Below are 13,238 nucleotides of genomic sequence, written 5' to 3' on the forward strand. Positions count from 1 at the left end.
AATATAATAGCTTGTATACACAAGGGTAAAAATATTTAATGATATGTAGTTTTTCATTTCTTTTGTTTTCAATTCAGTTACATAATAAGGGGTAGGACTAGATAAGTTATTTACTTCTTCCTACTCCTTTGAGCATATAACTGTGATGATGTGTTTTTTTCCTCTTTTAACTATTTCTAATTTTCCTTTTATAATTTTGTTTGACCTTTGTCAAACTGTTATTGTGTGTACTATATATGCTCAATAAAACAAACAAACAAACAAGAAACAATCCAGGACAAATGCTCTCAACAGTTTCTCACCCACAGAATGTTGACTTGTACCCAACCTCACACTGATTGACCATCTATATATATATTGCGCGTCGTCCCGCACGCAGTCTGTCCTTCCGTCTGTCCCTTTTCAAAACGTACCTACTTCACCGCGCCGCTGCGCGCCGCCACTGCGCGCCGCCACTGCGCCGCTCAGGCAGTGGCTCACTACGATCGCGCGGGCATCTTAGCGAAAAAATGTTGTCTACCCACAAGCATTGCAATAAAATTGTTAGTTATTTAGTAGAGCTAAACATCTCTTTATTTTCGCGATAAGCAATGAAGATGAACAAAAAGTTGAACCAAGCAACAACACTTTTGTGGGCCGAAGGCCCACCTTACCAGCCTTCCGCAGGAACTAGCTGATGAGCCGCCCGGAGGGCGGCGAACCACCACCTTACCAGCCTTCCGCAGGAACTAGCTGATGAGCCGCCCGGAGGGCGGCGAACCAGCTAGTGTAGTATAAAATTGTATCTGGTTAGGTGACACTGTGACTCAAGTATTTTGCAAGGGCACAATTTAATGATTTAGTTAAATGTGCAGAAATGTCACAGACATTTACTGTCAAAAATAAGTGCTATTGATGTTTTGTTTTCAATTATCCAAAACACACAAGTTTCTGAGTTTTTCTAATATTGGTACAGAAATAATGCCCCACGATGAAAGCCATACAAAAATGAAAAAAATAAGGCCTTCAATCTCTTACAGCACTAACATTAAACACTTATGCAAAACATAATCGTTAAAAACTTCAGAAAGAAAGACTGCACCCACACTTGATGACAAAACTGATTAGACATGTCTCCTGAGCAAAAATAAAATTTCTGAACCATATCAGGGTTAAATTAATGCACTGTAGTGTAAAAATAAATCATAAAATTACGTCCAAGGGTTCTCCCTCGCGGCATTTGATGTCCATTTCCAAATGGTTCTGAGCAGGCAATTCAAAAAATGTACTGCTAATGAACTACAGTACCTCTCACCTACTGATTTAATTTGCCTTGCTAATCAAAAAGTTGTAAGAGGGTAAATTAATTAAACACACTGAAAGTATAGAGAACACTTTTCTGTGTGGAAAAGCATGGATGGGCTCTAGCATGCCCATTTTGTGTGCGCGCTTACTTGAGTTCATTATGTCCAATTTGGCCCACTGTATTAAAAGCTAGGTGTTTCAGCTAAGTGTGAGTGGCAGTGTGCTTATGCTCTGCACTCAAATGCAGAGTTTATCATATCAAGCGTAATGCATAAATGACTTCGGCATACATATCTGCAGTCATCAATATTTCCCAAATAGTTCACCTTGTAACACCTACAAATCTAGTTTTATTGGAATTGTATTATTGCCAAAATTAAAGCCATCTGAAAGAAATTCACAATTAGCTATGGTGGAAGAAGTGTGGGGGGGGGGGGGGGGGGGGGGTCGGAGGGGGCGGTGTACAGAGGCTGTTTTGCATAGCTAACATGAAATTAAATTGGGCAAAAATGAGGCCAATGGGGGGAAAATGTGTCAAATCAGCAAGCTCTAATTTAAATATAGTGAATGAAATAGAAAAGAAAGGTTACAGTAATCTGTCAGACATGCTGCTCACTGTGAAGTAAATTTACAGACAGACACGTTCCAGTGAATAGTATAATTGTTTTAGAGGTTTAAGCACAAACGTTAATGTGGTGTAATTTATATTCATATACGGAAGGGTTGAAGCCATGTTCCCCAATGATCCACAACTCATGGAAATTCATTTGGCCAATCGGATCACTACAATCATTAAACAGTATAGTGCATATTTTGAAAAATACTGTCCCCTGTTGGACAAATCAACAAATATCCATATGTATATATATATTGCGCGTAGTCCCGCACGCGGTCTGTCCTTCCGTCTGTCCCTTTTCAAAACGTACCTACTTCACCGTTCAAAGTTGAACCAAGCAACAACACTTTTGTGGGCCAAAGACCCACCTTACCAGCCTTCCGCAGGAACTAGCTCATGAGCCGCCCGGAGGGCGGCGAACCACCACCTTACCAGCCTTCCGCAGGAACTAGCTGATGAGCCGCCCGGAGGGTGGCGAACCAGCTAGTCATGTATAAAATTCAATTAATTTATGATAGAGAAATCTACGAATAAAATTGTATAATGTTTAAAGTTTCGGTTAATTTGGGCATGTCTGGACATGCTCAGCGCAGAGGTGTCTGCCGTTTGGGCGGAGGGCCTTTTCTTGTGTAATTACATCAAAGCAAGAGTGGTGGGGGCGAAGGCTAGATTCAATCACAGAGTGGGAATAAACAATTTGGGAACAAAGAGTTGTTGAATACCAAAAGACAGTTTGGGAACAGCTGTCGCGCCCAGGTGGACATTAGTCATCAGCAAAGTCTGTGACTTGTGCATTCGGGTAAACCAGATCATTACCGAAGGGCCGGGGGGGGCGGGATGCAAATCTCGGGGGCAGTGTCTTTCTTGTATTTTGCAATAAAAGTTCGAACCGGCGGAGAGGGAGCCGAGTGTGTATCATGGGAGCAACTGTCATTCGCTCTCAGAGATCCGCTCCCGCCGATATTGAAGACAATTTTCCTGTGTGCCGAGTCATTTCTTTAACTTTGTCCGAGAAAATCTCTGACAATTTATTATTGAAGCCATTTTCAAGCTAGTTGTTTTGACATTTTTCTTTATAGAACGAAGTTTGTTTCCATTTCTACAGTGCACTGCATTTCAAACCAAATGGGACAGGTGAGAGGAAAGGCTCGAAAAGGTCAATGTCACATGTGAACATGAGTTTCATAAAAGATTATAACAAGTCGGAGTAGTTCTTTCTCCTACCCCAATTCTACTCCTGAATAATTCACTGCAATGCACTGGAAAGAAACAGAAGAGCAACAGTAATGCTCATTCAACTTTACACCATCCCCTTATCAAGCGATGTATATTACATGTCCCCCAAGCTTGCAATATGGGGATCCAAATAGCTTTATTGTCTAGTCAGTTGAAGATAATTCTCATCTGACGGCCGTGACATGTTTTTTTTTTTTAATTCTATATATTTTTGGGGGAGTGGGCTGGGTGTGTGGTGATTAACTCATTCAGTACCAGCCAATTCTGGACCAAGTCTGAAAAGACGTTTAAAAACGTCTTTGGGAGTCAATGCGTTAATGAGTTCATGTCAAACACCTTTTTTTTCTTTTACTTATATTAATTGTTCCAAAATGAATTGATATGTTTCCACGCTCGTTTACAATTAAGATAAGATAAGATAAGATATCCTTTATTCGTCCCACAATGATATTACGACTGAAAGACAGGCCGAAATGGGTTATTGTGATGATACCAGTGCTCGAGTCATATGAGCAGTAGTGGAACCAAGGAATGGAGCTGACATGAAAGGAAGTGAGGCTTATTTGCCACATTAATACAACCAACAATGTGCGGGCATCAACTGCGTGCTGACAAAACTTTATTCATTATGGACAGACTCTGGCATAATGTTTGCTAGAATATAGCACACGACTGGGCTCTTTGAAGCTAATGTAGCAATTGGTGAGTGATATTTTTAATCAGGTGTTTGTTTGTTTTTTTCTCTAAACCTACTTGCAGCAGGAAAGCAGACTCATGGTTAGCACATCTACCGCAAATATCTGAAGTTCTCAGGCCTTCCTGTGCGCCCTTGCTTACATTATTCTCATTTATCCTCATTACTGGTCCTCACATACATTTTCTTCGTGCATTCCATTACGGGCTTCCTCCCATGTTCCAAAGGTAATGCATGTTAGGTTTATTAAGAATTCTGTTGAGTGAACGCTGGCGCGTTTTGGCTGCCGCTGCTCAACCCGTATTGTTTTGTGTTTTTTGTTATTGTAAAGTGTCCTTGGGTGTCTTGAAAGGCGCTTATAAATAAAATGTATTATTATAGGTGTAAATATAGCCAGATTGGCAATACCGACTTCGGCCAACAGAGGAGGACAATGCATCACAAATTTAGTGAACTGAAAGCTGACTGTTTTGCACAATGCATGACCTGGCTCAGTCCATCAAAACTGACATTGATTTGAAAAAACATGAGGCATGGATGTTTAGGAGAAATCAGTGCATCCATTATTTGCCCAGGAAGCACTGACTAACATACAAGTGATTTTGTGTTTTATAGAGTGTGACTGACAACTACAGTCCGTAGTACGTGTTTAGAGTGGCAAGTGTCAAGAGACGAGAAAGCAGTGATTTCTGCAGAAATGAGATGGAAGATGATGATAGTGATGAGAGCAGCTCAAGAGGAGAAACTGTCCAAATTGTAGTAAAATAATGTTTCTCATGAAGATTAGAAAGGGAAGCTAAGCCAGGTGAGTATGAAAGAGTTGCATGTTTGGAAACCTTGTTGACACAAATCTTAAGGAGGAAGTTACTTCAACGTGACGCTGATTCTTGTTCGTTGGACAGGTTTGCCAGTGGAGAGACGACAGCTCATTTTACACTTTCATTTCAAGGCTGCTCTGATCTATTCTCGTTCAGAGCCCACCAGCCCCCCTGGGTAGCTATGGTACATTCACTGAAATTGGACCTCATGAGGCACTTTTACAAGGCAGGCATGGAGTAGAGTAGCAATTCGTCAATAGAGGAAACGCTTTCTCAATTTGTGGGCTTTCTTGATGTTGAACTGAAGTATTCACCTCGCTGCTGTATTGTCAGTGCATCAGCGTAGAATATTGGACGGTGTAAGAGTGCACTGGATGGACTTTTCCATTTTGCCCAACTTTGCTGACAACAGCTATAAACCAGCTGTCAAACCATTTCATGGAAGAATATAGCCAAACTGTACCTCCTGAGGGCGGCCCGGTAGTCCAGTGGTTAGCACGTCGGCTTCACAGTGCATAGGTACCGGGTTCGATTCCAGCTCCGGCCTCCCTGTGTGGAGTTTGCATGTTCTCCCCGGGCCTGCGTGGGTTTTCTCCGGGTGCTCCGGTTTCCTCCCACATTCCAAAAATATGCATGGCAGGCTGATTGAACACTCTAAATTGTCCCTAGGTGTGAGTGTGAGCGTGGATGGTTGTTCGTCTATGTGTGCCCTGCGATTGGCTGGCAACCGATTCAGGGTGTCCCCCGCCTACTGCCCGGAGACGGCTGGGATGGGCTCCAGCACCCCCCGCGACCCTAGTGAGGATCAAGCGGTACGGAAGATGAATGAATGAATGAATGAATGTACCTCCTGAGTCCAAGTAACAACACAACAAGAGGAAATATTCTGGAAAGCAATTTCCCTCATCAAATATTCTTTGAATCAGAAAGTTCAACAGTCCGTTAAATCAGTTCTGCGTCAACAACTTCCCGAATAAAAAAAGTGTAACAAGTCTGAGTTTTTGCTAGCCTCCTCGCAAAAAGCAATCATTTCAAGCAATTAAGTGTGTGCACGTGCATGCATGCACACGCGCGCACACACACCAACACACACACACAAAATAAATCCAAGGTAGGTGAGGATGTATGTTACCTCGTTTACAGCTAGTAAGTAAAGTTTTTATGAAACGGTCTCTCATATGATGAGAACTAGAGTTCCATGTTTTCACTGAAAATACTGTCAAAACACATTCACTATCTTACAAGATAACTGAAATTTGTCCCAGCCACATTCTATGGAGGGTGGCGCAGTGGTCGACTGGTTTGTGCGTCGGCCTTACAGTGCACAGGTTATGGGTTCGATCCCTTCTCTGGTCTGTCTGTGTGGAGTTTGCATGTTCTCCCCGTGCCTGCGTGGGTTTTTTCCAGGTACTCCGTTTTCCTCCCACATTCCAAAAACATGTATGGCAGGTTAATGGAACACTCTAAATTGTCCCTAGGCGTGCGTGTGCCAATGGTTGTATGTCTCTTTGTGCCCTGCGATTGGCTGGCAACCAGTTCAGCGTGTCCCCTGCCTACTGCCCGAAGACACCTGGGATGGGCTCCAGCATGCCTGCGACCCTTGTGAGGATAAAGGGATTAGAAAATCCATGGATTGATGGACAATCTATGGAAATGTATGGCCAACTGTGTATATCAACAATAACAAAAGCTTCCCTTTGCAGTTGTACTGAAAGCATATTCCACTCTCAATTTGTATTGACCAAAAGACTACACTGTATCATACATATAGATTGAAACAAACAACAATAACTGATTAATAAGAAACAAGAAGAATGAAAATGTGTGGAAAGCGGTGAGAAGAAGGAGGGCTTTTTAGACGGAGCTTTGACATTCCAAGCTTTTCCAATAGCCCCCTCTTTTGGTAAGAAGCGGGAGTTGTGTTGCATGCGACACTATTTCCAATCACCCTACCTGAAATATTCAGGTGTCATGTTGGTTACCTGAAAGTCGGTGTCGCTTGGTGCTCACACAGTTGGTGTTTTGGACGGAGCAGCAGAGATGGAGCATTGCCAACATGGTGAGGATCATCACCACACTCTGGAGCAGCAAAGTGAGCTCAAACTGCTTCCCTATCCTGCATAGGTGGAAGGAAGCAAATCAGTCAACCTTGTGTACTGATTTGAATGATAACTTGTTGAGTACAACAAAGGAGTTGTATTTGCAGCAGCAGAGTTACCGATTACTGCATTTTGCAGAGACTAGTCAGTCTTTTAAAAGGCTTTTAACGGCATCTTTGTAGCGACAGACTGTCGTGACTGTGTTACCCTTTGTGCTTTTCAATTCTTCTGCTCCATTTGACAATACCATCCATCCATTTTCAACACCGCTTATCCAGTCCAGGGTCGTGTTGGGGCAGTGCTCGAGCCTATCGCAGCTGACTTCGGCCAGAGGGCCGACTACATCCTGAACTGGTCGCCATTCAGTCGCAGGACACATACAGAGACCAACAACCATTCACACCCACATCTACACCCACGCTCCCCGCACACAAGTACAGCGAGTGTCCCACTACACCATCAGTGACTGCATTTGACAAGGTGAACTGTGAAATCCTGATCTTCAGCCCGGATCAGTGGGTGGCCACTTGGGGTCAAGGCTGGATAGCTATCTGGCAAACGGGGCTTATTTTGCCTTAGCTTCGCTTACATGTGGGCTCCCATTTCATCAAGTATAGACCCTCCTGTCTTAAGTTTATGCCACACTTACTTCGGATATTTTTATGAAGCTTAGGTCATGAACACTGAAAAGACTGTCAAGTCAAAGTGTTTCGTATATTAATGTCTCTAACTGAAATATATACCTGTAAATAAACTGACTTTAATATTAATTCATGGTTTATTTGCCTTTATATAATCATACACCTAACTTACAAAAGTAAATTCAGGTTAGGTTTATTTTTTTGAAGTTTAATTTGTCAATTTAAGTTTATCCTGAGCGGCTCAGTGGTCCAGTAGTTAGCACGTCGTCCTCACAGTGCGGAGGTTGTGGGTTCAATCCAGGCTCGAGCCTCCCTGTGTGGAGTTTGCATGTTCTCCCGAGGCCTGCGTGGATTTTCTCTGGATACTCCGGTTTCCTCCCACATTCCAAAGAACATGCACGGAAGGCTGATTGAACACTGAAAATTGTCCCTACATGTGAGTGAGAGTGCGGATGGTTGTTCGTCCCTGTGTGCCCTGCGATTGGCTGGCAACTGGTTCAAGGTGTCCCCTGCCCACTGCCCGAAGACGGCTGGGATAGGCTCCAGCACCTCCCACGGCCCTTGTCAAGTCAAGTCAACAGTATTTATAGAGCACTTTCAAACAGCCATCGCTGCATACAAAGTGCTGTGCATGGAGCGATTCAACATACACAATAAACAGTAAGACGAATTGGTAATAAAGGCGGTAGAAAGCACCAAGCAGTAAAATCAAGAACAAATCTAAGTCATGCTGAGTCGAACGCCAAAGAATACAAGTGAGTTTTGAGGAGGGCTTTAAAGATGGGTAGCGAGGAGGCTTGCCGAATGTTCAGTGGAGCGGTTCGCAAAATGGATGAATGGATGGATGGAAGTTTATCCTGTTTTATTCGATTTATTTCCATCTTCACGAGTAAAATGCTTTCATTAAACTTACAAAGATGTCACATTCCTTACCAGAAGAAGATTCGCAGGATGTTGGCAATGAGCAAGACCAGACACACTCTGGTAGAGAAGCCCTCAGTGTTGCTGCTTCTCTGGATCTCCTGGTACTGGGGCACGTAAGGCAGTGTACCCCCAATCACCATGAGACAGGACACCAGCCAAGACAACAGCATCCACAAGCCTTCAGTTTCCTCCTCCTGCAGAACTACCGGAGAATTCCTCATATTAGGAGGGGATCAGCAGTCTCCAGGGAACCTGAAAAGAAAATAAGTCATGCAGTTTGTGTGTGCATACATGGTTGCAAGGTGATCAACGGCACACAGTGAACTTATGCATGCAGCGGTTTTACAGTAATTACAATTTTACTACTGTGCTAGTGGCAGTTACTGACACACACACACACACACACACATTTCCCATAAACTGAGGATCTCTGTCAATAAATTACTCTGCTTACTTTGTTGGTGTATTTGAAATGTGGATGACAGTCAATGTGCAGCATGCCTGGCAGCACCCCATTCTTGAAGCTAGTGGTGATGAGTGGTACAAAGTGAGCACCAACTCAAAGCACACAGAAATCGTTTTTCTCTATAGCTCTATCTGCTGGCTCTGCAGAGTAAATGCCAACTGTGCCGAGTATGCCTCAATGGAACTGAAAAAGTAAAAATGTATTCAGAAATATGGGCTTTTACCTGGAACTGCATAAAAATGTATTGGGTTCTTCCACACCATGTGGGCCGTCCTTCAAAAAAGTTCTGTGGAAACATTGTCTTTTTTTTTTTTTTTTTTTTTTTACATAACTTTGCTAACGGACAAACAGAAATCAAAATACAGCACCTTGCCTTCAAGGTAAAGCAATTTACCAGATTCTTGGAGATATTTATGAGTTGAGCCAATTGCATTAATCACCTTACGTGTTGGGACTGCCTCCCCAGTGCTAAAAACAAATGTTAACTTGAACAGCAAGGTGAAAACAATACCAAGACTCATTCTTCAGCCTAGATGTTAACACAAAAATGCTAAACTGATTATCTGATCCCGAGTGAGTGTATCACAACCACACTGTTGCTGACTGACATGATGCTGCTTATCATTGCTTTGAAACTTAGCTTGTAGTCGACGTGTGCACATTTTGAGCATGACGTCTCTGATCCACTGGTTAAAGGACACTTTGATTCTCTCCTCTTTCATCTCAAACTGCTTCAAACAACAAAGCGTGTGACGGAAAAGTGGTTAGGACTTCACGACTGTCCGTGTTTTATGTTATGTTATGTGTTGTGTTTATTGTTTTACTTGATGTTAACTGTTTTGTTAAGCGCTTTGTTACAGCTGCCGCTGTTGTGAAAGCGCTATATAAATCAGCATGTATTGTATTGTATTGTATTGTATTGCAGGGATGTCTCTATTAGCTGCCTACATTTCTGGCCTACTCTCGGTATATTACAGCCACTTTTGGTAATTACATCCTCCCTAACCACAGAAATAATTAGTTCTCATGCCTCCTAACCAGCACCTGAATGGAAAAAAAGAACACATTAACTAATTCAAAAATTAGAGGTTCTTTTTGGCGCTTTATTATTATTTTTATTTGCCGCAGTATTTGCAATAAAGACAGATGCTGGAGCATGCAAACATGAGCCAACCACTTACAATCTAAATGGTCTATAAACTGCATGCCCTTGGTGAATATGACAGTCCAATCTGAGCTCAACACTGAAAACATGGTTTCTTTGTCCAATACAAAATGGGTCCGGTGTCATCTGACATGTCACACTGTATATGGCTTGCAAGTAGCTGCTGGCCCACACTGGTCAAACGTTAGAGAACAACAAAAACCCAATAAATAGGTTCTCCTGGTGCAAGTCCGACTGTACATGAATGAAAGAATGAATACACACAAACACACACATACACGCTTGTACATAAACACAGGGGGCGTTGCAAAAAACAGATGCCAGATTAAGACATTGCACAACACTGACAACATACTGCCATAATCTGTTAAACATACTTTTAAAGGGTTTACAGGAGTCATTCATTACTCAGAAATAATCATATACTATAGCCTAGTCCAGTCACCTCTTTCGCAGCTTATAGTTACCTGAAACAGTCTAGCTCTGTTGCATAACCAAAGCATAACTTTATGGGGTTTGGTCATGTCTGTCCTAAAACGTGAAGTACAGTATCCGTTTAGGAGGTCCAGAAAAAGTATTCACAATAATGCGCAAAAATCATCATGATAATATCAGAATAGGTTGCTATATTGTTTCGAGATTTTATGATGAACAGTTTCTAAAACAGTATGTCACTTACTAATTTTTGGCAATGATAGAAAAATAGCTATTTTAACTGGCTGAGAGAAACGTATTGCTGAGCAACTTTCAGCTTTACCTGCTGACGTCATCCAATTTCCTGCACCGAAGCCAAACACTGGGACAGCTATGGCGTCAGAAACAAAGTCGGAGCCACCTCAAACTTGAAAATCTAAACTCGTGGTGGAGAAGAGGGCAGCTGGGACGCGCCCACATGCGCACGTATATTCGCGCTCCTTTTTTGAATACCGAATATTATCGTCTCAATATGAGTTTGTACATCAAATATATCGATAGCGCACAAAGCACGGATGCTGGTCAGCCTTCACAGCTTATCAGCGAATCCTCGGCGCTTTCTGAGCCAGAGGCTTCAAAGGCGAAGCAAAACTACACGCTACCGTGTATGGCCCTCCTTGAAAACACTAAGTCCCACATTCCTTTGAGTGGCGTTCTGAACTCTCGCGCGAGTTCCCTCTTTTAGCGGAACAGCTGACTGAGCAGTGTGTTGTACCTATTGCTAGCAATTCCCAAAAAGGGCATCTTCATTTTGTGTAAATATAAAGGGACCTTTAGGGCTTTTTTATTTATTCACAGCAGATAATGGCTGAGACAGATCCGAAATCCGTGCAGGACTTTACAAATGTGGTGAGTCGTAAGCCTTCAGAGCAATCTCACGTTCCCTACAGCAGACGTGGCTAACGAAGCTAACTGAGTTGGAGAGAAACGGCTGGTTTGCGAGGGTTTTACGTTCCATGTTGAATTGTTACGCTAGTTGTATAAAAATATTTGACGTACGTACGAATTCATTACGTTACGTTAAGGCCACCGGACGCTCAAAATTTGTTTAGTCTCCGAAGTAAAAATTCAGTAAACCTGAATTTATTTTGTCTTAATTCTGAACCTTTGAAAGTGTGTGTTTATCGCGGATGGTATAATTCGGGTTTGTCGGACGATTGCCACGGAAACGATTCAGAGGCGAAAAGCGCATCCTTCCAAAATATTCACGTTGTTCCGCGCTTTTTTTCACCATCTGCAGCTGTTGTGAAAGCGCTACATAAATCTGGATGTATTGTATTGTATCACGATGAGTAAGTAGGAACTGGCAGCAGACCCGCAGCATGGCCATTTTGGTGTGGGACCTGTACATTAGAAACCACATTTTAAATGATTGATTGTTTTCCAGGTGCAAACCTTGCTGCAACAGATGCAAGACAAGTTCCAGACCATGTCGGACCAGATCATTGGAAGGAATATCCAGCTATTTCAAATTTTCATTGACTAATGTGTTTTAATGGTTTCAATGTGAAGCTACTGTCTATTTTGAACAACAGAATTAATAATGCAAATGATCATACTGATTGTTTGCAGCCACACATTTTCATCTAATTTGTAGACGAATGCAGATTTTGATGAAGGTGCTAATTTACCCACTCCGAACAGCAATTGATGCAGTCTACCTTAACTGCTTCTTTACTTGATGAAATGAGCACACGGATTGATGACCTGGAGAAGAACATTGCTGACCTAATGACCCAGGCCGGCGTAGAGGAAAACGGGGCAATGCCTGAAAAGCCGAAAGAAAGTGAAGGCTCATCATGAAGGTAAGAGATTTCAGACATTCTGCTCAGCTGGCATCTGATTCTTCCCAAATGTTGAAAATATAAAAATCATCCGAGGGGAAGACTGATTTGCAAAAATTAATACAACCTAATTTTCTTTGCGAGCTAGCAATGCACTTCAGCAGGCCCGTAAATGCAGCCAAATCAATTCTGAGCCACTATTATATCAGACTGACAAGTACTGTTCCTGCCATGGGATTATGAGGCAAGATGGAGAAGTAATGCTAATTGCCAAGCTGATTTAAGATTGCCATGTCATTTTAACACCCGAATGAGGTGCTTGGAATTGCATTAAAGCAGAGAACTGTAAAATATAACAAAGCCGTGTCTGGGAACTCAAGCAAATTGGCATTTTTTGAATTCCTGAAAGGTTGTCATTCAACTGAGGACACTCCCCGACAGTGGCGATATTTGCATAAAAATCGAATGACCAATTCTGTAATGTCATGTTTATGTTTTCCGAGAAGTAAACACTTGCGTGTTCTCTACAGGCCCCGAGAGAGACAGCCTGATCCTATGTACTGGAGCTGTGGAATTCCAATCCTGAAAATGACATTTATTTGTGTGATATATATTTTTATATATATATTGACTGTGGTGACAAATGGTTATGTATTGATTTAAAGACAAATGGAACGTTATATGTGAGATAGAATAGTGTGTTTTGCCCGTTAGAACTTTAGCTGTGCAAAAAATACAAATGAATGCAGTTTGTGCACTGGCAGGGATGTTGTCCTATATTGTAATTGATTCTTGTGACGTGAGGTGTTGGCTGATGGAGACACTGTTGCCCAGGCCTGTCATGGTGTCACTCTGCAAGCTAATAGGTTGAAAGAAATACCTTTCAAAGGCGGGAAATTAACATCTGACACCTGCATAATTTGACAGGCACTGTCCATTAGCCGTGAGATGCATTCCCTCTTAACAGATTTTCTTCTATGAAATACATTTAATAAAATGCTGTTGAGTTACATAGTATGTATTTGGTGCCAGGTGCT

The 13,238-nt window shown here is 42.2% G+C and overlaps 3 protein-coding genes across 7 annotated transcripts in view; 2 read left to right on the top strand and 1 right to left on the bottom strand.

The window, feature by feature from the left end:
- si:dkey-246g23.2 (solute carrier family 66 member 2) overlaps window positions 1-11,043 on the bottom strand; it is a 53,125-nt gene extending 42,082 nt beyond the window's left edge. The window contains exons 1-5 of one of the 5 annotated variants that reach the window (XM_052061803.1): window positions 10,701-11,043; window positions 9,002-9,064; window positions 8,767-8,836; window positions 8,322-8,564; window positions 6,631-6,764 (exon numbers count right to left, since the gene is read on the bottom strand). In XM_052061803.1, coding sequence (XP_051917763.1) covers window positions 6,631-6,764; window positions 8,322-8,533 — 346 coding nt within the window. In that variant the 5' untranslated portion in view covers window positions 8,534-8,564; window positions 8,767-8,836; window positions 9,002-9,064; window positions 10,701-11,043. Of the gene's footprint in view, window positions 1-6,630; window positions 6,765-8,321; window positions 8,565-8,766; window positions 8,871-9,001; window positions 9,080-10,700 lie in introns of all 5 variants that reach the window. The other 4 variants (XM_052061804.1, XM_052061805.1, XM_052061806.1 and 1 more) reach the window with 4 other exon arrangements.
- The window catches only part of ada2a (adenosine deaminase 2a), a 273,392-nt gene that overhangs the window by 217,073 nt on the left and 43,081 nt on the right, over window positions 1-13,238 (top strand). The window lies entirely within an intron of this gene.
- hsbp1b (heat shock factor binding protein 1b) lies at window positions 11,081-13,218 on the top strand. Its single transcript, XM_052061849.1, has 4 exons — window positions 11,081-11,266; window positions 11,805-11,871; window positions 12,096-12,222; window positions 12,732-13,218. The coding sequence occupies exons 1-3, from the start codon at window positions 11,222-11,224 to the stop codon at window positions 12,218-12,220; spliced, it is 237 nt and encodes a 78-aa protein (XP_051917809.1). The 5' UTR covers window positions 11,081-11,221; the 3' UTR covers window positions 12,221-12,222; window positions 12,732-13,218.

Source organism: Hippocampus zosterae, chromosome 3, assembly GCF_025434085.1.
Source record: "Hippocampus zosterae strain Florida chromosome 3, ASM2543408v3, whole genome shotgun sequence".
Taxonomy (NCBI): domain Eukaryota; kingdom Metazoa; phylum Chordata; class Actinopteri; order Syngnathiformes; family Syngnathidae; genus Hippocampus; species Hippocampus zosterae.

Bases quoted from the DNA above. Each gene is read 5' to 3' on its own strand.
- hsbp1b (XM_052061849.1), top strand. From the start codon at position 11,222: ATGGCTGAGACAGATCCGAAATCCGTGCAGGACTTTACAAATGTG. The intron at 11,267-11,804 runs GTGAGTCGTAAG...ATTGTTTTCCAG, and splicing joins TGCAGGACTTTACAAATGTG to GTGCAAACCTTGCTGCAACA. The intron at 11,872-12,095 runs ATATCCAGCTAT...CTGCTTCTTTAC, and splicing joins GGACCAGATCATTGGAAGGA to TTGATGAAATGAGCACACGG.